The sequence below is a fragment of the Coloeus monedula genome (assembly GCF_965178545.1).
Source record: "Coloeus monedula genome assembly, chromosome: 1".
In the NCBI taxonomy this organism is placed as follows: domain Eukaryota; kingdom Metazoa; phylum Chordata; class Aves; order Passeriformes; family Corvidae; genus Coloeus; species Coloeus monedula.
In genome coordinates, this window is record NC_138781.1 from 72,370,818 (window position 1) to 72,395,491 (window position 24,674).

A 24,674-nucleotide genomic window follows, 5' to 3' on the forward strand; every position below is an offset into this window, starting at 1 on the left:
AGAGTAAGACAAAGTCTGAAAAAAAAATGAAGTCTTTGCAGGAAAAGATGCACTATTGGTTTTCAAACTTTCTAGACTATGGATCACTATGAAAATCTAGCAGACCGTCTGATGCCCTTCACTGTCAAATTTTCAACTAAAAATAACAAAGAATACAATTTGGGTCCTCGGATCAGTGAAGATCTATTTATTACAGCATGATTTATACACCACAACTTGGAAAATACAGAATAATGCAATGTTCACAACTTGGACAGATACCGGAAAAAGTGAAGTCAGTTCCACCTGAACTAGCCAGGCCCTTTATTGCTACCACTCAGCTAAACTGAAGCTTCAGGAATAAATTCACCTCAGAATATTCTAGCAAAGTAATGCTGCTGCTCTTTTTCTTACCAAGGTGAATCTAGTTCAAGTGCCTCTGCTCCTGTACAGTGCTCACCGCTCCCTGTGAGAAGAAGGGCCGTCTCTCAGGCTCCTTGGCACTGATGCTTTGCTCACAACCCCACCAATAAGTTGTAGAGGGCTAAGAAGGGTACCTTTCCTTGGCCATTTAAGCCTTTTAAAATATTTGTTCCTTGTGCCCAGCTAAACACGGCTATTATGACTCCCACTTACACTCACAAGCACTCTCAGACATACTCCAAATCACTCCATAAAATAGGCTGATCCCTGGAACACTATAAATTGATTTAAATTCCTTTACATATGAGGATTTAAAAAATGGACTGAAGACAGGAAAGAGCTTTCCTTTGATACAATGTCAGAGCAGAAGAACAGTGTCCAAAGCTGCAGCAACATATAGGATTTTGGAGAAGTCAAACCTAAAGACACGAGTTTTCCAGGTGGAAACCCACCATGGCACTTGATTAAAAAAAACCTCAAAACTGCAGATAGTGGTCAATCAGGAGTTCACATCATCCCAAACCACAAGGAAAAGGAAAAAAGCAACATTTTTTTTTTCTTTTTAACAATACACAAGGAATATTGCCAAGCTACACAAGTATGGGAAGATGAGGAAAGGAGTATGTACTTAGATGAAAAAGAGAAAAATCTACTAATCTTCTATTAGCTAGAACAAGAGTCTTTACATTTTGGGATATAAAAACTAGAAGCTACAATACTGACTTTCTTTTTTCAATTTATATATAGTCCTTTGGAGAAGTAGTCCTTTATTTGTAACTAGAATATCTACCATTTTTCCATTGCATCCTAACAAAAAAGTTTCCATTTCCACCATAAGCATTTCAATGGAGAATAAAGATGTATCCCTACTACTTCTAGCACAAACAAGCCCGATAAGAGCATATTTTTTTCATCTAGACAATCTTGTATTCGCCTCCACTGGAACAGGGTTACTAAATTAGAGGAGCAATTTCCATGTTTTAGCATCTGTTCCCCTTAAAATTTGTGTATCATTCAGTACAGACTATAAAACACCGTACAAAGTCTCCTTCCAATGTGTAAACATCTTTTGTTGTCAACTGAAAGCTATTCATTGACTGCCATTGGGTTTATATTGGCTCCCTCTTCTGGCTGACAGGCACAAAGTGCAATTTAGTTGAGATTTTTTTTTCTCTTTTCCATAAATTATGCAACTGCACCAAAGCCAACGGCATAGCACAGAAATAATTTCTCTTATAATCCACCCAGGAAAACTGGCCAGTTCAAATTTGACTACAGCAGTATCAAAATTGCCAATCCAAAGCACTGACAAAAAGAAAAAAAAGCCATATACCATAGAAAGAAAAAAAAATCCAAACACCAATTAGAAGAAAAACATGAATGCTGGAGGAAGTGAATACAAAAGAATATCACTTGGGGATACTGTTTAAGAAGAACAGATCATTTTATGCTCAGAATTCTGAAGTAGATTTGGGATTTCTGGTTTTAACTATTTATATTAGTCAGTTTCTAACTGTTCTATATATTACATTCAGATAATAATCACCTAAAATACTTTCAAATGTATTGAAAACATGTCTAAATGTATTGTCAGATGTTCTTTGATGGCAGTCCAAGGACATTTTTTAAAAGTTTATGAGAAATTTAAGCATGAATTATTCTTTTAGCAATGACTTTGGAAGATGGGAATTTCTTTAGTACTTTAATATTTACACTCATACGAAGCTGCAGAAATGCATCAGTTACCTGCTCATCTTTGAATTATAGATTACTTCTCTCTTTAAAAAGTAATCAACCAACCATCATGAGAAAACATAGCCAAAAAAGCAAATAGCTCACAAATATCTCAGGATAAGTACTGTAAAATTGCCAAACTTGGTTTATTTTTCCAGATCTTACTTCAACATACAGATATTAACTTTGATATAAAGAATTATGCTGAAGGTTTCCATCACAGGGCAGGAGTTTTAACATAGTCATGACTACAGAATTTGGTATTTGTAAAGGAGACTCACTTTTGTACATATCCTACATCTTTCATATCCTGCCTAAAATTTCAGCTGAGAATGAAGTGATTTTCCCCCACACCTCCTAAACTGAGATCAAACATAAAATTCCTCTAAATTCAAGTTCCTATAAAATCACTCTAGGCTTTTATCTTTCTTTTCACATCATCTTCGGTCTGTGGTCACTTACACTGACAAGACAGCAAATGATAAATGTAAAAATCAAAACAAAAAATTAGAGCAGCAAACTGACAACAGCATTTAAAATTACTATATTGGCCATAACATGAAATGTACCCAGGGCTTGTAGCTAAGAGCTAACAGTTTTTCCCTTGGTTCCAAAGATTCTGATCCTTGGTACTTGTGCAAATGTCTTCTCACCAGAGATTGTAGCCTGGTTATGAATGAAAAGTCTGAGACAAGGGTAACAGGCCCTGACAGTCACAAGTTTCTGCTCAGTGTGTTACAGCTTAAACTTGAGTATAAATAAATGAGTATCAGAGTATTTCTCTCATGTAGTATTACCTCTATTAAGTCTTTGTTCCGCTCAGACAGTTACTTCTGGAATTATTTAAATGTGGATTATTTTGAACAGGCAACCAGAACATAAAACACAGAAACAGTCCCCAGTGAAATTTCAGAATTACATATTAATTTTTTTCCACAAGGCTCTTGTGATTATGGCTGTAGAAAGGGGTATATATTGAAACACGAAGTGAAGCAAAAAAGGATGCTTCAGATCATGCTCAGGTTTATAATTTTTTCAGGTTGCCCAATAAACAACACTTTACACATTGTGCACCACACCACTATTCTTTCTTCATCTGTATAGAAAGCTCTCCAATAACATCTCAATCATTTTCTTGGAGAAAAAGAGAGAAGAGAAAAAGAAACAATCTCCAATGCAATGAATTAGATTGTTAAACATTGTATATTTCTAGATGGAACATGTTAGTGAAAACATTTCTGTAACTCTGTTCCCAGTTATTCAAATCCTGTTATTCCTATTATTGAATTTGTAACGTAGAAAGAAATAGTCTATCATTAGGACCAAAATTTCTTAAGGGGTACATTCATTAACAGGTATTTCAATTAGATCAATCACACCCGAGGTTGCAGCAATTTCCTCCTGCAAGAATATTGATGTTATAATTTTGTGGCAGATAAAATATTTCCATCTGAATGACTGAACTCCTGCTCAAGTAAAAAAAAAAGTTGTCATGAACAAAAACGGTTAAGAAATGGAATTTTCTTAATATAGTATTGTATACCGTATACCCTGATTGTATTCATAAATAGGCCTATGCAAAAAGAACAGCAAACAAACCAGGCTGCCTAAGTCTGCAATATTTCCATTTCGTGGTTCCCAAAGAAGCAGCTGCAGGCTGGGTCCAGCACCACGCAGCTCACAGGACACCTGCAGGGGCAGGCATGTGTTCCCAGTGGAAGGACCAGCGGCCACACGGGGTGGGAAACGCCAGTGCAGGCAGCACGAGCCCCTTCCAGCACGGAGAAGACCAGTGTTCTCTGATTACCTTAGTTTTCCCTCAGGCATCCAAAGGCATTAGGCTTCTCTGCCAAGCTCCTGTCACCCATTGGCAAGCACATTAAGAACAGTCTACATCTCAGTATTATTAGAATAAGCTAGTTTTAGTTATAGAACTGTGAATTTGGCAGTATTGCTACAAGCACACACAAATTATACAAATCAATTACTATTTGGAAAACAAACTGGCTTATATTTACCACTGATCAATGATGCAGCAGAGTACTTAATGACACCCAGGCATTTGCAGAACATGCAAGCTGTGCCAACAAAACATATAAACTTAAGAGTCTTGGACATCAACCTAGAGCTCTTCAGCTGATGCCTCTGGACTCTGATGGGTTTACTGTGTATGCACTACACACACATAACTATTGGCTGCAACATATGAATCCTTCAAGGCAGCTTTTTCAATTAATTTGATAGAGTTTTTGATAAAGTGATCTCACCAGAATTGAGTTGTGACAGAAATAGAATTGAATTGTGCAGATCATTAACTGAACAAGTTGTTTCCTTTCAGATTATGTTTCATTTTGCTAGCTTTCAATAATATTGTCTTTCCATTTTTTCACATTTTCCTAGGGAATTTCATCGTTGTTTTCAAATTCAACACTTTCCATCTACATTTTTCACAAATTAAAAATATTACTAGATGATAAATCACTTGATCTTTATCAATGTGCAGCATAACATTGTTGCTATAATATGCTTACGTGCACGAACTTTGCTTACAGCAAGCACAAGACCAAGCAACTTACCCAAAAGGTCTTTCACCCCAACTAGAGAATTCATACCTCATGGCAGGAGAAGAGGCGCACTCCCTCCATCTGATGGAAGACTGGGTAGTGGGTGTTATCAATCGTGTCTCGGCGGTAGACATCTCCCACTGCCAGAAAGGCATCTAGGCCAGAGTGTATCAAGTCCCACTGATGAGCTGATGTGTGTGCTCTTAGCATGTGGTCACGATTCAAGTAGTAGTTATCCTCTTTCCTTCTGCTGGCATGGTTCTGTGGAATAAGTAAACTATCAAAATTCTGCTGGACTGTAACCACCGGGGAGAGACCATCATACACAGAAAAGAGCGGAGTCCCGCGGCGTCCTAGATAGTGTTTGTAGAAGTGCTCCTTCACCTGCTCCTTGATTAGCCACAAAGGGTGGTGTTTTCTGTTGTGCAAGTTCTTCCCCACCTTGGAAAGGATCTTCTCTGTGACATTGCTGTAGTCATCTTGAGGATAAGATTTACCAAGCAGTTCCACAGTATTTGAGCAGGGGGCACTGGCAGTGAAATCTGAAGGTACAGACTTGGATGAAGAATGCCTTGAATGGGTGGGAATTCCTCCTACCTTTACTTTTGGTGATAAAGCTGTTTTAGAATACTTAGCTACTCTCATGAATTTCCAGAGCATTGCCATTGTAAGATTTTTTACGATCTAGAGAAAGAAAAGGAATTAAAAATATTTGAGTTAGGAACTGCAATCTTGCTGCAGAAATTGCTAGTATCTTAGGGACACATAAATCCAAATGTCTGCTTGATTAGTATAACAAAATTCCCATTATAAACCACTGTTTTGACTTCAGAGGAGGGAAAATACCCTTGTGGTCAAATTTCAGCTAGGATATTTTATTCAATTATCAGGCTTCTGCATCACTGCACCAGTATTAATGAATCTAGACCTAGCCTGAACCCCATTCCAGATGACGCTCTTTAAAGATGAATAAACATCAGGCCTTCTTTCAAACAATATCTTTCATCCAATTAAAACATGAGGCAAATATTACTTATGAGAAACTCAGAAACTTAACAGTGCCCTTCAGCATTCAGAACTCGGTTATAATAAGCAATTAACTTATTGCTATATCATCTGCCCCATTAGCAGAAGCTACTGAACATGTTTCACATCTACCTGATGCATGTGGCACGCACTATGCAATCATCACTAATTCTTATTTAATGCCAGACAAAACCAGTTTAACCTTTCAAACTACTGAACCACTGTGAAAAAACAGATGGCCAAAACACAAGTCACATATTTATATATAAACAGCACATTAAATTCACACATGAGTATTGCACAAGATTCACAATAAAGAGGCCATACAGTCAGAACCAATGTTAGGATTTTGCAGTGAGCACAAAACCCCTTTTTCTGTATGTTCCCAGGATGGCTATTTTCACAGCTCCACTACTGTACAGGGGAGTCAAGCTTGTCAGATACCAGGGAGGCAAAGTCATGAGATTCTTCAAGTTGTCTGAACCGAAGAACTCATTTCCCATCAAAGAGCCATCTTTACACATCCTCCCTGTTCACAGACAGGCTTTGTGCTTCATGTCTACACAGCTGCAATCTCTGTAGAGTTCAAAGATAATTCCAAAACCAAAGAGTTTTGAGAGTGATGAGTTTTGGTCACTCCATATGCACAAGCCCATTCTGAGATGAAAAATTACTTGAAAATCTACAGTTGGGCTTCAGAAATACTAGCAAAGTAAAATAATTAAGCATTACAATTTGCTATTACGGAATGGGAAAACAGAGGCATTAGAAGTTAAGTGACCACGGAAAGGCATCTGCTACAAACAAACTGAGTTGTATTTCTCTATGAACCAAGAATTACAGGGCCACAGGTTTTCTGAGTGAAAGAATTTTCTGTGAAAGTCACCTTAAAGAACTGGGGGAAGAAAGGACATAGGCAATAATAAATCCACCACAGTGTTCTAGGGATACCTTTCAATCTTTACAATTACAATATCTGGCTAGCTTTCCACAGGAACATAAGGAAAACAAGTGTAAGTGAAAAATAAACAAGGTTAAGACTATTTTTCATACTCTCACACTTCAAAATATGTATGCAAATAGAACAGACATACTAGAATAGACAGCCCCAGAAAAAACCAAATCTGTAAAAGATAATGAGTAGAGTCACATTTGGCTTTCTTTCTTCGGACTTATACCTAGAAGTTTTCCATAGGTCTGTTTCCTCAAGTAATTGTATCTCAATCAATCAATCAATCAATCAATCAAAATAAAGGCAAGTTGGGTAGACAGAAATTAAATCTGGCTGGGAAGGGTAAGATTACTAAATATTTGGTTTAATCCTTTTTCTGGTAGAATATCTTTAGAAATAAAGAACAGCTACAAATTTTATCTAGCTTTGAAACTTTTAAGAAGGACTGCCTTTTGCAGGGGGGAAGCTAAGAGTTTACAAAATTATTTCACCAAATTAGCTCTTGATCATTACTGAGAATGTTCTTCAGTAAATGAATTCACACGCACACCAAAAACCACTCTGATGGAGGCTAAGCAAGGGATTGTCTTACATTTTGAAAAGAGCCTCCATTTTCCTGAAACATACGTTCTCCATCATGGAAAGTGAGTTCTCATTTTCAAACAGCTGCTTGAAATACCCAGTCCTAGTCAGATAATGAATTCAGCTTCCCTTAAGTAAATATCACCATCTGCCCATACATTTATTTTTCTAAAAAATTCAATTCAAAACTTATACATAACCATAATGAACAAAAAACTCTCATAACTTTATTGTGATTCTCGTGATGTTTGCTGCTTTCTTAAATATCATTCCTCTGAGAATCAGACAACCATATGAGAAGTTTAACTTTCACATAAACAGTTCTGATGATTTTAAATCTATGGAAAAAGAAATTAGAACATGCACCTTAAGTGTTGGAAGGCATTCTTTTTTGTTTGTTTGTTTGTTTGTTTGTTTAAGACTCATTATTTTTAAGGGAGACTCTGGTGTATACATCTTCAAGGGCTTACCTGATGATATTTCAGTATTTGTAATGAGGAACCCTGCTCTCAGTTTCTGATAGTTCAGAAACACATTTTTTTCCGAGCAAGTGATATATACTCCTCACAAACTTGTACAGGAGAAAAACCTACAGATAAACTTGTATCAGTTTTCATCCTAACATTATGCCTGTTCCTTAAATACTTGAATGGCATTATTACCTGCATTATTATTCTAATCCAAAGCAAAACCTGAGCAGTCAGTAATGTGAGCAGTAAGAAAAGTTATAATTTTTTGATGAGTTATCCAATGTCCAAGTACTGCAAACAACAGCAAACAACCACTAAATGACCGACTAACATGGTATGACACAGAGCTCCAGAAACACTGAAGTCCTTCACCAATACTCTGCTGCTTCCCTCTCTCACCACAGAGTCACATATTCCTCTTCCAGAATCATTACAGAAAAATGGTATTGGACATAGTTCAACTCAACTGGTAATAAGTTACATTTGGGCAGAGAAACCACTGAGAAGAAAGAAAGAAAGTAAATAATGTTTGCACTCTGCAGACTGTACACAAAATCTCCAAATCAAAGTAATGTTTACCAAGGCAGAGAGCAACACTGGAAAATAAAGAAATCTCTTTACCTTTCCTCTAGCAATGAATACCTGTTGTTAAGAACACACTAATTACTTATGTTCATTTATAACAAACATGTTTATGCTTTTATGTCTTTTTATTTCTGTCTACATTTATCTAAATGTCTGGAAAAGCAGTTTAAATTTAAAATTTTCTTCATTTACTTCCACCATGCTTTTCATTTGGCAGGGAAACAAAACTGTTTTCTGTGCACACTGACAAAACCTGAATCCCACAGCAAGGCCTGCCAGCCAGCTAAGAAGCACAGCGAGCCAAACAGCAGCTGCAGGTCCTGTAGCTGAAAACAAATACATAAACGGGAAATAGACATTGAACAACCACCACTGGCATCTACGATCTAACAATGGCAAAGGCCTCCACCAGCACCACCAGCAAGTCCTGAGCTCTGGGCTCGACAGAGGCTCTGGCTCACAGCTGGGAGCCAACACAGGGCTTTGGATGCAGATGCAGGGCTTTGGAAGCAGGCTGTTCTGCTGGCAGCTCTCTGTGGGGTTTCTCAAAGCTCTGCAGGTGGACATGCAAGTACCAGGCCGTTGTAATCTCCTATTACACAGGTCCTTAGCCAGACACCACCACTGACACATTCCAGGGTACCTCAGCATCTCCCCTGAAGCTCCATGGGCTCAGGTCTCCGTACTGAGATGTCTAATACAACTCTGGTCTTGGATAGGAATGATACCATACATTATGTTGTGCCAGTGCACTTGGAACTATGTTTGCACCTGGGCATGAGCTTTTGAGCAGCTCCAAGGCAGACCAGAGGGCAGGAGGCGGCATCCACGCCACCCAGGGGTGAAGGCATAAGAACAACCCTGTCCACGCTGTGCATAGACCAGGCATCAATACAACCACATTTGCCAATGTCAGTCCTGTACCACAGACCCTGCGACATTTCTACAGCAGTTTTGATTGATGGGCAAGGCTCCTTCCTCCCCCACGGAAAACCAACCATTCCCCATGCAGCAGCCCAGCAGACATTACACACGCTGAAGTACACCACAGTCAGGAGCCTGAGAGCAGGGAAATGGCAGACAGAATACATCAGACAAAAAACACCATGGTTTTGGAGCACATGCAAAAGTCAGCTCGATTTGAAAAGGGATCATATTGCTGTGCTATTAAGAAATGTCCTTTCATGTCTAAATCCAGGATTCCATGTCATAGTGCAGCAAGGATTAAGACAGCATTATCACAGCTGCAGTGGTATTTGTCACAATTCTCCACTACCCAGCTGAGGTTTAGGAAAGCATCTTAGACTCAGTGAAATTTCTCCTTACACCTGCTTTGAAAAGGGAGGAGAAAAGAGGGGCAGTTTAGCAGCTCACAATGAAAAGAAACAGTGCTGTGCACCAATGTTGTTTTATTCACTCACCTCTCCTGTAAAAGTGGAAGAGAGAGAATGCGCCTGTTTGAGCAAACTAGAGCCCAAACAGGCCAGCTTTTGGGGCCATTTGCTCGGTATTTGCATCTGTGAGCCAAGGGCACCCTCGCTTCTGCTGACCGCTTTTCTCTCTGCCCTGTGCTTTTTACAGCTTATGGCTGCAGAAACACAGATGGGCTACTGCATACATAAACCCAAGTACATGACGGGTTTGAAACCAAAATTCTACAAAGATGAGAGTCTGTCTCCTATCCAAGAATAGCTAATTAATGCAAGACTCTGAAGTGCCATGGAAAATGTTAGAAAAGTTGGGCTGCCACCATTTTGTGATGTGACAGCTTTTATCTACCGTATGTGTGGGGAGGGGAGTTCAACCAACATAGCATATGTTAAAACAAAAATTATAAACATATGTTAGGCTGCTAAAATTGGACATTTACCAGTCTGCTTAGCAATTTAGCTAAGCATTGAATTTTAGTTTTGAAAACTATGTAGGCATACAGCAGCAAATATAATTGTATTGCCATGACCATATCTGCATTGCATAGGATATAACATAAATTATTTTGCATGCAAAACTAATAACAAGATTGGATTTTTTATACTCATTTTAAAGTGATGATACATTGTTGCACACCAGAACAGACTTCTACTGAGTATACTGAATTTATATAATACACACAGACTTCTGAAATAGCCTTACAGATAACTTAGAATGGATCCATTTTAGAACCTGATCTTCCAAGGGCAGAATATCATCAGATATCCCTGATGATAGCCAAACACCATTAATGTATTTCATGCACTACAAAGCATTGGCAAGATAATACAGCTTTCAAGTATTTGGCTCTTAATTTTTTCATGTACTAGGAGTTCATCTAGCTAACAATCTGTCAGTAAGTTCCAGAAACACACAGAGTAACTTTTTATTATTATTTAGTTATTTTGTTATTTTTCTTGACTGAAGCAAAAATATGTCATAAGCTGGCTGGCTGTCTGCTCTATAATGGTGATACATTAATCATGATGCCACCTTCGGCAACATTCTGAGGCTTGCAATATTGAGAGAAAACTAAAAAACCTTTTCTGGGATAAGGCATGATCCTGCTTTCTCTCAGTGCTACATATAAGACCTTCTTAAATATGAAAGGTATTAACAACCATGCTGCTTTTACACTAATGCAGAAGATGCTGATTGTCTGAACAAAGGCCAGCATCCCATGGCCTGTCTTACACACCTGAGCACCTGGAGGTAAGCAGAGAAAATATGGTCCATACTTCTGAAGCACACCTTCAACCACCTGCACCAGTTCTTTAGAACTTCAAGATGGGTCAAGATAGCCATAATGAGCAGCAACCCTTTGGACAAGGGAACATACCTCTGGGCAAGCACCCATTTTAAAATGTCTTGAATCATCCCTTGAGTCCACTCACCATTCAGTTGTAGGTTGGATATTGCAGTGATGATAAAATGCCATCCAACTGCAACAAGTTTCAGTTCCCCATGTGGGCCTCCAAAGGCTGCTGCAGGCTCTGGTTTCCCTGCTAAACAGTGTCACTCCAGGATTGTTCAGGTTTATCCATAAGTTTCCCATACACTAAAAGGATAATGCTTCCAGACATATGATTCAAGGCAAGTAAAATGCATTTCAGTAGCCAAAACACTTGCAAACTCTGTAGCTGTGCTGCCAACTGGTATGAGACCATTTCAAAGACTGATATCATCAGATTTCAAGACAACCTGTAGTAAATTTGTTTTAAACAATTCAGAAGTAGAGTATCCACACACTGGAATTTGTGCTCAGCAAGCTAATCAGGTACATCAAATTGCTGAATTATTCAGACAGCATATAATTTTTCAAAAGATAAATGTATACAGCATAAATGACATTAGAAGTTGAAGACCAAAGGCAAACAAATTCAGGCTTCTGGGCGGGTGGAAAGGCACCAAACTCTCTAACATGCAAAATTTAGAAATTTAAGGTGAAAAGCCTGACCACACTATTTTAATTTGGACTTAAAAAAACAGATTAATAAAAACAAAATAAGCAAATTCAGAGGAAAGAAACTATTGTTGGAAAAAGAAATTATATATATATGCATGACAGAAGTTTAAACTAAGGAAAATCACCCCTGCAATACCTGTTTTTCTTTCATTTATACATTAATTATTTCTTAATTTTTCTTTCACCAACTAAAACAGAGTTTATTATTTACTAAAGAAATGTCAATAAGGCCCTTTAGTGATAACTTTCAATAGTGCATGATGACTAAGGCACACAGAACTACTAAAAATTAAACAGCTGTGACCCGATCTCCTGTTGACATTCCTGTGTTCTTCCTTACTTCCACAATAAGACAAAACAGCTAATAGTCAATTTCATAATTTAAGGGAAAATCCTCATTACGCAAACATATTTTGAATACATTACATTACATACTGTGAAAAGGCAATGCAGAAATAATTCTTAAATATTCTCAAATGTGTCTACTGCTTTTAAATATATCAATTTTCAAGGAATGCAATCTGAAAAAACACTACCTTTGGTTGCTGAGGGAATATTCTTTTTCCAATGCCTTGAAAATGTTGCCAAACAGCCTTCTGCTTTTGTAAATAACTGTCAGATGAAAGGGACAGAGACACTTAAATACCTATAAAATCCCCACTGCAGTTAAGATTACCACTATCTCTTCTGCCTTCTTTTTTTTTCCTTCAATATCTGCAAATCATTATCTGTATTTTTCTACAGAGGCATACACCACCAAGAGTGTTGGGTCCTGCCAGTACACCAACTGGGAAGCTGCAATCTCCCTTCTGGAAAAGGACTGCACCTGCCTGGCAATGGCAACAGTAGCCCGGGCCTCTGGAGATGCCTGCGGCAGACAAAGAAGATATCCTTCAACTCTGAAGGCATCGTTCACAAATCAAATAGTGATTGCCTGCCTCCTCCAGGGAAACAGCAGAAAGAAAGGCAGCAACATCTCATGCATGAAATTCAACACACCCAGTGGGCTACATTCAACCTTCATCTGCAAAATATTCAACATGCCCAAACACCCAACTTTCAGACACCTCACAGGGTACAGGGAAAAATTAAACTCAGGAACAAACCCAGCCCACCCAGTACTAAGAAAACCAAATTATTTCAATGGGATATGCCAGAAAAGGCAGATAACATGAATCACTAAGTTCATCCACAAATGAGAAAGTCTTTCAGCTTTACCTGCTGTATCCCCATAGTACTGATTCTAATTCCATTCTTCAGGAGAACTGGGGAAATCTATGACTTACCACCGATATCCAGATGCCCTCCTTAGTAATACCCTAGCCAACATGGTGTAGTTAGAATAATTTAAGTATTATTATGAAATAACAAACATAATTAATATTTTAAACCAGGGAGTTATTTCATGGTTGTAATATGTATGTAATCAGCAATATTTAAATTGAACAAGGCTTTCTTGGGATGTTTCAACCCTAAATAGCAGCAGGAATATTGTAAGTTTTGTGTCACATCAATTTTCTGTCACATCAAGCTTTAAAGAGATCAGTTTCACAAATTTGCTATCATCTTGAGCCAAAATATCACCAGAGATCCGCATCTCAGACCTAGCTGTGATATGAACTTGATCTCAACTCAAGCTCTAACTCAGCTATGGTGTCATTTCTTGGTCTGTCTCTGTTATAGAAATAATGAAAGTGTGAACAGACAGAGCCTTTATCAGGAGTATGTATATTTCAACAGCCAAACAAAAAAAGAAAGAGACAAATATCTCTGCGGATTTTCCTTCAGAATCAATACGTCTCACAGACTTCAGGATGGATAAAGAAGAGAATATGTGGATGTTTGCAGCAGAGATGCCACTGCAGTACAACACCTCCCAGTTGGAAGATGTATGGTCACGTGTACACAAATAAGTCATCTCTAGTTTGAACTGCACCATCTTCATTTATCTGTCATGGGCTCTGACAAAGCATTTAAGGAAAAGATTAGAAGGCTCCTAAGGAAGGAACTACATTTCCCTGCCTGGGGCATACCACTTGTCTGAGGTTGGTAGGAACAGGCCTGAAATATTAATGAGTAAGCCATTTGTCAAGAAAATTATGCAAGAAACCTTGGCAGCCATACAAAGGGGTTAGCAATAAGATACCAAGCTAGGGCAGTGCACACTAAGCACTTGAAAGAGAAAACAGGAAGGAAAAAAAAATTAAAATCACTTTCATTTGCTTGTCCACATTCATAAGCTTTGAAAGAAAACAGTAAATTAATGAGTGAGTAAAACATCACACTCAGAATTAGTAATAACAGGTACTAACTCCTAAAAGGGACTATGAGCTGCTCTAGGTCTAGAATTCATGTTTTCAAGTATTGATTCCTTCAAAACATTTCTTCTAGTGACATTCTTTACAAATAAACTTGCTTACCAGGTAGCATGTGAGCTAAAAGGTGTTGTCATGACAGAAGCCACTTAATTATTGAAAATTCACATAAGCAAATGGGAAAAAAATCAGTTCCCACAAGGGAAAGACACACAAAACCAAAAAAATACACTCTTCTTGAGGTTTCCTCACAAATCATAGCAAAGAAAAGCAAAGACAGAATTGTAACCACTCTGTCAAATCAGATGTTAAAATCTATACTCCCTAAATAGACTGAAAGCCTAAATCACTTCTGGGAGTTTCCATGTATCATTTCTCCATAAGAGGAACTTGCAAAAGAAAAAGATGTAAAATGCTTCAGACAGACTCCATGTTTTGTATTTATTTTTAATTTTTATATAATTCTAATGTAGCTATGTTTTAGGCCAGGTATACTGTTATTTTATACAGCACTCTTTATATAATAAATTTGAAGGCTTAGTTTTTCAGTAGACAGTGCTGGTTTTTACTGTAAAAAAATTTGACTAGCATCCAATGCATCACAGTATATTAAATAGTAATCAAAAAATTTCATTAAATAAGATGATCCTTTTGAAAAATAAAGCAAATTAATAATTTATGTTGGTTTACCAAAACATAGCCATAGTCACCTTGTAAAATGTTAAATATGTCCAACAATGTGATCCATAGGTTCAATCACTGTTGACACCAATTGGAGTCACCCAGAACAGTGTGATGCAGCAGCATTTAGACTTTCATTAAGCAGCACTCTGCTCTTCCAAAGCATGTCTCTGCATAGGATCTCAAAGTGCTTTTCAGCCATTAACCAGTTAAATTCTACAATATGCCCATGAGAAAAGTACTGCATTATTTATACCCATTAGTGCAGCAGCTCCCAAGTCAAAAGCACTGTATTTCAACATCTTGGCTTTCACCTTTTTTTCCCCAAATTGTTTTGACTACACTGCCATTTTTCTTCATGTTCAGAATGTTTTTGTTGTTTGCAATATCATTTTATCAACAGTTTAACAGGTATAACTGCTACTGTGAACAGAATCAAAATGTTTTGAAAGCAGCTTGCCAGAACTGCCCATTAAGAACCACACACCGAACAGTTCAGAAATACTGAGATATTCCCATTGAAACAATCTTCTCCCTGAATGTGCAGATTTTGAAGGCTCAAACATACATTCCTTGAGTAAGAATTACAGAGTCATTGCTCTGCTTGCATTGTGGCTCAAACTTCAATGTTATTGTAATTACAATTATGTACTCAGTATGATCAGGAGGGATCAACTGAAGAGGCAGAAAACATTTAGGGAAGATGGGAAGGTATATAAACTAAGATTTATTGAGGCAAACAGGGAAGTGAAACAAACTGGGTGAAGTGGCATGGGACTGACCATTGCTGCTGTACTTGTTCCATGGCAAGGTTGGGCTAAAAACCAGCATGGCATTCACAAATTGTTGTCTTCTGTATAGGATTTCACCTCTGGTCACCATGTTTATCAAAAACAAAGACAGCATTTACTTCAATGAGGAAATTATGTCACAGAATCATTAGAGTTGGAAGGGACCTGTGGAGATCAGCCAGTCCACACCCCCTGACATGGCAGGGTCACCTTGAGCAGGTGACACAGGAACACATCCAGGAGGGTTTGGAATGTCTCCAGAGAAGGAGACTTCATGATCACCCTGGGCAGCCTGTTCCAGTGCTCTGCCACCCTTAATGTAAAGAAGTTCTTCCTCATGTTGAGGTGGAACTTCTTGTTCTAGTTTATGGCCATTGCTCCCCATCCTGTCGCCAGGCACCACTGAAAAGAGTCGGGCACCATCCTCATGGCACCTATCCTCAAAATATTTCTTTGCATTAATGAGATCCCCTCTCAGTCTTCCCTTCTCCAGACTAAACAGGCCCAGCTCCTGCAGTCTCTCCTCATAAAAGACGCTCCAGACCCTTCCTCATCTTTGTGGCCCTCCACTGGACCCCCTCCAGCAGCTCCTTGTTTTTCCTGTACTGAGGAGCCCAGAACTGGACACAGCACCCCAGACGTGGCCTCACCAAGGCTGAGCAGAGGGGCAGGATCACCTCCCTCAACCTGCTGGCCACATTCTTCCTGACACACCCCAGGAAACCATTGGCCCTCCTAGCTGTAAGGGCACTGTTGGCTCACGGTCAACTTGTCATCTACCAAACTCTGTTTGTCAGTGACCTCTTTTTGGGAAGTTTCACATTGTAGCTAACCCTGCTGCTGCATTTGCCTCAGATTATGCAGAGTGAATCATGTTGGCCTCCCAGTCCAGCCAGGGAAAAGAATATTACATGGGAAGTTGTCTCTCCTGTATCAGTTGTGAGAACTACCAGAGTCATCTGAGATTCAAACACAAGATCCAAGGCAAGCAATTAAGAGTCTTTTAGTCATATTTACCAGTGAAAACCTGGCCAAAAGCCACAGCACACCATCAGCCTTATGATTTGGCTCTGCAGGGGCCAAAACACTTGGTGCCACCCTGGCACAGCAGCCAACATTTGCTGAAGAGTTTTGCAGAACTGGGGCCCATGAGCTCAGCAGACCCCACAACAACTTCAGAGTAAAGGAAAAAGAAAGCAAATCTCACCAACATCACAAAACAGCAAGAGGATTCTCCCTACACCACACATTGTTACCACTATAGTAGCCCTTGAATCCAGGCAGACTAAAGACAAAATATGAAGACACAGCACCAGAAAGGAAAATTGTCATGCCTGGTGCTGCCAGCATAGGAAATCAGAAAGAAATGTGAGGTCAATAGTGACAGATACCACATATTAGTGGTAAATAATCCTACATTATAATCTTTATGATGACCAGTAGGCAGAGAAAAAGCAAATCCACAGTGTAATTTAAAAGCATTATACTATGCTTAGAAACCAAATCATTATTGAACAGAGATGCAGGTCTCAAAGTGCAGTAAGGTAGGAAACGGTGACTTGCTGAGACCAGAATCAACTACCAGAATCAACAACTGAGAAGGCCACAATGAATTAGCTTTAAGGTAAAAAGGTATGGCCACAACCCCTCTCCCTCACATGCATAAAAACCAAAAGACTACTGCTACAACAAGCTGCAGGTAAGGAAAATCCGGTCTCACTCAGCAAAGAAAAACACAACCAGCATCTACACAACACCTAACTCAGCCAGCCACAGATTTATGATGTGTGCCAACATTTTTTCACTACAAAACTTTCATATTACATTCCTGGAATTCCAGAGACCACTGCCCAGAGCTGTTAAATAAAAATGATGGTTCCAAATTCTTTTCTTCTCTGTACCTGCTAGTTCAAAGGTACAATTTCCCAAGTATAAGCTATCATGTAACATAGGGATTGACTCTGATTTTATTTTGGGGGTATTTTTCTCTGTAGTTACTATCTTACTTGTTCTTAAAAAAATATTAACTTTATTTTCATGCTACTACTCTGTGTATACTCAAAGAATCAAAGGAATTACAGGAAATTTGTCCAGCTTACAATCTGATATAACAAAATCTGGCCTAGCAGAGCACATTGTCTCATCTTCTATGCAACATTAAAATATGCATATTGGAATTCACTTTTGCGGCTGAGTAGACAAAATTGTATTCATCATGTCTGATGAACCTGATTCATCTACAAATCTACTGAATGCCCAAATACAAACTCACAATTTATTCAAAAACATGTAAGCAGAACTGCAACTATTTCTATGCATAATTGCACAAACATCTAACTTCTGTACCTCTAAATTAAATTTGCATGTGGCAATTTTGTATTTGTAAATTACAACTAAACATTCTAGTTGTTTACATGTTCCTACTCCACCAGCCAAGGATGAAAAGTCTCAGGATGAAGGGGGTTTTTTTTAATTCTGAAAGTAAAAGCTACTATCCTAGACCTTTCTAGCATTTAATTTTCTGCCATTCCAATGCACTCATTGGCATCTGGGCTAGAAACTCTCCTTTTCCACTTCTTCTCTCTGTCATCAGCTGGGAGACAGAGTAGAATAATTAGATTGACTCAAGCAGTTCTGATTGCTTTCAGTGTGTGGTTCACCTCTTGACACCACAGTGTCTTCATAAATAAGGATCAATAGACTGGATAGGAATGTTTAAATTTTCTTCAAAGTTGAAGAGCAATGCCACAAAAAATGAACGTTTTTTAAGGCAAGTTATTTGGGGAAAACAAAGTTGAGTGAGTTTACTGCATAGCAAAGTTCAGCAAAGAGCTGTGTAGACTAGAATTTAAACAGAATGAAACTGAAGTCAGTCTTTTCCGTTCTCATTTACTTCTTACTAGAAACACAGCTCAAAGGAAAGGAAAGCAATCAAGGCATGATGTTAACATTTCAACATCAGTTAAAGAAGAATTACATGCAATGGAGGGGCCTTCAGTCACAGACTGTTGCAAAATCTTATATAAAATACACCATTACCATCAGCAGCTCTGTTCATAATTACAGGAGAAGATCAAATACTGTGTACAGGCAGACAGAAAAAATAATGAAAAATTACAACCTCTTGCTTCCAGGCTGATGCTATTTAATTAAGATAGAAGCAGAGGAAAGGTAGTTTCCTGCATTATCATTGTTGTCATAGACCTGTTGTGGGCATTCAGTCTTCTTTAGCACTACATGAATTTAAGATAAAATAACTATAAAGCACTCAATAAGACTCTTTTCCCCTTAAAGTCTTAAAGCCAGCTTCTTCTCACAACAAAGTAGCAAACCAGGGAAAGCCCTTCTAATGTCTCTTCTATACTTTCAAACGACTTCTCTGCTATTATGATTAATTGGATACCACGTGAAGTGGGTAAAGCATAATGTTTCATCAGAAAAAGAAGAGCTAAATTTCAGTGGTCTTTTAACCTGATATGCTTTTCGTAGCACTTCTTACAAATTTGCTGTAAATTGAGAAATAAATAATAGAAATACATATTTTGGTGTGTCCAATGATGACATGTATTCACACTTAAGACTGAAATTCACCACTTTGCAGAAGGGTGGCACCCAACTCATTGCCTGGTAAGCCTGATAATGATAATTACAAAATCATGCACAGCTCTGATTCCTGAATCCTACACTAAATATACATCTCACACAGCAGGAATTTGCAGCTTAAGGCCTGAACTCAAATCTCTTTACTGAGAACTTTAGAACACAGCCTTCTGACATACCAGGTACACTCAGAAGTATCTAGTGTAAATAACATTACATCTCCATAAGAAAGTCCTGCATTCAACTGTTCAAATAATTACCATGCTCATCTCCATCCTAAAGATATCCACACTTTATTCAGTTTAAATTCCATGTGCATCAAATTTAATGCAGTCAGTACTACTGTCATGCTAACTTCTGTTATTTCACTCAAAAACCACAAGTTTATTATTAGCAATCTGTGGGCAATTAGTGTAAATATCAGCAGACAGATTTATCTTAATTAGTGTTTGTTTCGATTCCATGGGCAAACAAGAAATCATCAGTAAAACACTACAGTAAGAATACCAATTACTTTAGCTGTAGTCATGCTGCTGTGTTTGGCCCTCTCTCTCTGAAAAAAAAAATTGACATTGAATTCTGTGTATCTTTCAGTATGTCATATAATGCCTTCATGACATACTTCTTTCTATAGGTACACATGACACAAAACACACACCAGTGAAGCAGTGAAATACAAGTTCTGAAACAAAAGACTATTCTTCGATATTTGAAAGGATATGTTCACATTTGTCTCTCCTATAGCAACTGTGATCTGCATTGTTACAAGCAACCAGTAAATACAGGAGTTCAACAGAAGCCTGACTGTTAAAGCTACTAAAACAGTCACAGAAAACCCTTATCTGACCATTCAACTATTGGCAAATATGTAGCTACTGATGTGAAAATAAGCACCTCCAACTTTTTTTTTCTTTCTGTGCTATGAGATCATTTAGTAAAAATCAAGTCCTATTTTACACTTACAAATAACTACTCCTACTTGTTCCTTATGCATCATCATATTATTAAAAAATTCAGCTTTTATTCTATCTCACTGAGAAACAGTGGGGAAAAAGTAGCACAGGCCAGAAACCACAAGATTCTTAATTTCCCTTTTATGCTTTCTAGCTTGTATTATCAAAGAAAAGACAGCTGACTCCCAAACACATGCTTTCTCATAAGCAGGTGTTTTCTACAGGAAACTACTAGTAAATGAAAGCAAAATTTGTTGATTTTATGACCCCCAAAATTGTTAATAGCTCTCTGTCAAACACAAGACGGTTTGCTGAGTGTGTTTTTGCAAGGATCTGAACTTGGTCCAGTTTCAGGGAGTGTTTCCATTAGCAACCCACGGAACCGAACAGAGGACATGCTTAGATCTGCTGATCATCAAAAGCCAACACTGCAGGTATGCTGGACAACAGGGCTGGAACCCAAAATCATTCTGTCAAACTAGAGAAGTGGTCAGAAAAACAACAGAACAGTTCATCAGGAGCAACTCCAACTTTCCATACTTTGTTAAAGTCAGCTGCACACCAACAACAGAGCAAGTAAACTGCTAGACAGCACCTTCCTCAGAGGGGAATCAGGGGTTTTAGTAGACCATGAGCTCAATAAAAGTTCAAAATGGGATCTAAAAAAAGGAAAGAGCCATCATATGGGTATATAAACAGGAATGTATACCACATAAAATAGGAAGCATTCCTGTCCTGTTCAGCAGGAAGGAATAAATAAGTCAAATTTTTGGCATAACCTTTTAAAAAAAATATGACGCAATTTGAAGAGTCTGAAGACAGTAGCAGAAATTACCACAAGTCTCAAGAAGGAATTATGTATAAAGACTGAATATACTAGGACTATTTAGCTAGAGAGAAAACAAATTAAAGGCACTTCCATCATCATCATCAGATCTGAAAGAATGTACCACACTCTTTGGAATAACCTTGTCTCTACTGCACCCTGGCTAGGACATGTAGCAATTCACCTACCAAAACCAAAGTTAGAAAAATCTGTGTAAGTTATAAGGAGAAGTCTTTCTACAAATACAGTGACATGTTCTAAAAGAGGGCTTGTGCAGACCCTATTGTAGTTTTATTACTTCATGCAGATTTCTAAACAGCTGTGCTAAAAAAACCAGGTGTAAAATTCAACCTGCTTTGGGGGCTAGACTAGTCAGTATCTCTAGCTCTTTCCAGTCTTATTGTGATTTGTTATAATTTCTATGATCATTAGCACATTTTTTTTTAATGAAGCACATATTAGGGGCTTATTCCTCAGAGGTCTAGTCAAGTCTTTCTTTCAGTAGCAGTTTTAATGGTGCTCATGGCTTTATGCCAGTCATATTGCTGAAAGCTTAGCAGGTGATGTATTTGCTTATAGGCACTGTTATATTTTATCCATCTCAGCATCAATTTAGTAAGTGCTTTAACATTCTAGAGTATGGCAGGTGCTATATAAAACACAGCATTATTTTCCATATTTTATTCCCCTCATTGGAATTCCTACTCTCAGATTAACTGGCAAAAGTACAAATATTCACAGCAATTTTAAAAAAGAAAGTTTGAGTGCTCACTGACAGCCACAGTAGCTGTGTACTATCAGTAAACAAAACAAAACACAACAATGTTCCTTCCCTATAACAACAAAATTTCTCAGTAGTTTTTTGTATAGATGGAAATATGAGATGGTAGACAAACTGCAGGGACCATTTGGATACCACCTGCTAATTGTGTGTTGGAACAATGCTACCTGATTTACTTAAAATGTATTATGGTGGTATTTCAATTAGTCCCTTCATCTTGTTTTGTGGCAGAGGAAAGGCAGGAAAATCCATATGGATTAGGCTCTTCCATTCATAATTTCATGCTACTCTTGTAGGATTTCTAGGTGGTCTAGGTAAAAACTTCCACTGAAATTAATGGATTACACCAGAAACATCCATGGAAATCATACTGAGCTGACAAGATACTGGTTTTACTCCATTCTTCAAAATGCACATGTATTGTGATGTTTTAAGGGGGTTTTTTTGTATTCCTTCATACAGAAGTCATCATTTCCATTACTTGGGTTCTTGGGAAACTACTACTGATTTCTCTTCAGCTTCATTTTAGAGAGTAAGGGGACTGAAACTGAATACAATACTCAAGAGTCAGTATTTCAACTGATATTACTGAGACATAAAATAACTTTGGGAAGGTCATCTCCTCCTCCTATCCCAATGTGTTTCTTTACTTACATTTCGTCTTGGCTGTACTCCTCACTACAGTGAGATTAAAAAATAACATAAACCTGTATGATGCCTGTGACTTTACTGCTTGAAGGACTTGAAAAGTAAATATTCCTCCTTTCTTAAAGCAACAAGATTTTTAATTTATAATTTGTTACTCCAACACCTCTAAGCAGCTCCATATAGAAGTGCAAGGAACATATCTGAATTTTATTCACAATGCTTTCACTTTTGTCCATCACTATAAAATATGAACAGCAATAGCTCCTAACTAATTACAGCTGATGCTCACACCCAAGTGATTCAGAAATGATGCTTCACTGTCAATACTGTTTTATTTCAGGGCAAAAAAAGAAGGTAATACAGGTGAACACTAGCAGAAGCAGAGTAAAAAATAAGTTGATTTTCCTTTATTTATCCTGTGTCATTATGCAAAACCCTTTAACAATATGTCACTTGAATAGCAGCTCTCTCCTATTGAAAAATGCTCAAAACCATGGAAAAGTTGTGTAGGATGGTACGGGCCACTGCATTTAGTATTTTTATGTGTTTCAAATAAATACAAAGTCATCTGAAGACAAACTTTAAGAACAACTGAAAAATCTAAAAATGCAATTCCTAAGGCAGAATTCTTCTCACTGCACTGCACCTCATGGAGTGCTCCTCGCAGCAAGGAGGACGTTTCAGGGTGCGCTTTTGTATAATCACAGAATCTACTACACTAGGAGCAAAATTACTAATTCAGCACCTTAATAACAATAGAGAAAGTCAAGGCAAGATAAAGAACAGGATAATAGGCCCTCTTATAAAGTAGCTTGAAATCAACTTTCCTTTTTTTCAGTAAAGAAACCAAGTACAGAAAAAAAATTTTAAAACACCTACCATGAAAAATCCCACATGGCTATTCAATGCATTTTGCAGGACAGAGAGCTCCAAGACAGACTTAATGATGCAACACTTATGTTACCACACATAACCTTTCCTCGAATGAAGCCAGGTGAGTGGAAACTAACAATGCAAACAGCCTCAAAAGCATTTCCAATATGCCTTCTAGCATGTTTTTGTCTCTTCTCCTGCTTGACTTACCACTGATCTTTCCATCAGAAACACAAATAAAACATGAAGGGTATCCATCGCGAACATATCCAGAATAGAAAACAATCCCTTTCTCTCCTCCACTCTATCAGTTCTGTGAAGTAGAATCGTCTCTTTTTAAATTGCATATACCAGTGATAGAAAAGCAGGCACCTGGCAAGCAGATTACTTCTTGGCTGCTAAAGCAAACTCCTCAGGATTTTTTTTTTTGTTTAATTTATAACCACAAAATTTATGGCTTTCCTCTTCCAGAATTATTCTAACTTTTGGAGCAGGACAGGCAACATAGCATTATAATCATGTTTACAATGTTCTAAACCATGAATCTGTTTTTAAAATCCCATCTTTTTCATATGGGAAAAGTTAGATTATCAGCTTTCATCCACTGCAGAGCACATGTTTTTTATTTCCTGTAAAGTTTCAAGGCACTAAATCTTAAGTGCACTTTGTTTAGATAATGAATTTTACTTCAAGTAATTCTCACAGGCTTTTTATATGTGTATTAAAATATCTTCCTTTATTGACTATATACAGCAATGAAATAACTAAAGAGTAGATTTACAGATGCAGAAAATGAAAACTACCTACAATAAAAATGTAAAATCCTCTGAACTGTTAGTAAATAAACTTTTCTGTAGAACATTTTTGGTGTACTGTATATCAAACTCAATGGTGAGTGTATAGCATAAAATTTTACTGATACGATCTTAAAATTACCACTTGTGACTCACAAGCAACAACAGTTGCCATACAAACTAATGTGTAGAAGTGATGGCAAAACTTTCATACTTAATGACATAAGCCATCACCATTCTGCTGACTAAAATCTTAATTACATATGTAATGCTGGGGGCATTTGTTCACAGGTCGCACAGGGTCTCAAATCTCCCTGAATTTCCATTTGATCATCAACCATTCCCTTCTTCCTCTGCCAAGTCTGTCTTGGCATCAGCTTAGACTCTGCTTGTTTTTCACTCTTTCCATTAAAATCATAAAGTCTCTCAGCTCTGCTCAGCATGTCAATGCACAAGGCATTCACCTGTGTTTCCAGGAGCTTGCAACACAGGGTGAAAATGAAGCTAATTTTATACTCAAGAAAAATGGAACTGAGCAATACAATTTGTAAACCTTCTGAAACCCTAAAGAACTTAAGACTCACCATAAAGTCTTGTCATCTCAATCTTTTGACTGTATTTTAATTACTGGAGTTTCAATTAGACTCATGCTTGATTCTAC

The 24,674-nt window shown here is 37.8% G+C and overlaps 1 protein-coding gene across 8 annotated transcripts in view; it reads right to left on the reverse strand.

The window, feature by feature from the left end:
- The window catches only part of FARS2 (phenylalanyl-tRNA synthetase 2, mitochondrial), a 236,014-nt gene that overhangs the window by 176,591 nt on the left and 34,749 nt on the right, over positions 1 to 24,674 (reverse strand). For all 8 annotated transcript variants that reach the window (XM_082296767.1, XM_082296769.1, XM_082296771.1 and 5 more), the window contains one exon: positions 4,749 to 5,384. In XM_082296767.1, the coding sequence (XP_082152893.1) occupies positions 4,749 to 5,366 (618 nt within the window). In that variant the 5' untranslated portion in view covers positions 5,367 to 5,384. The remainder of the gene's footprint in view (positions 1 to 4,748; positions 5,385 to 24,674) is intronic.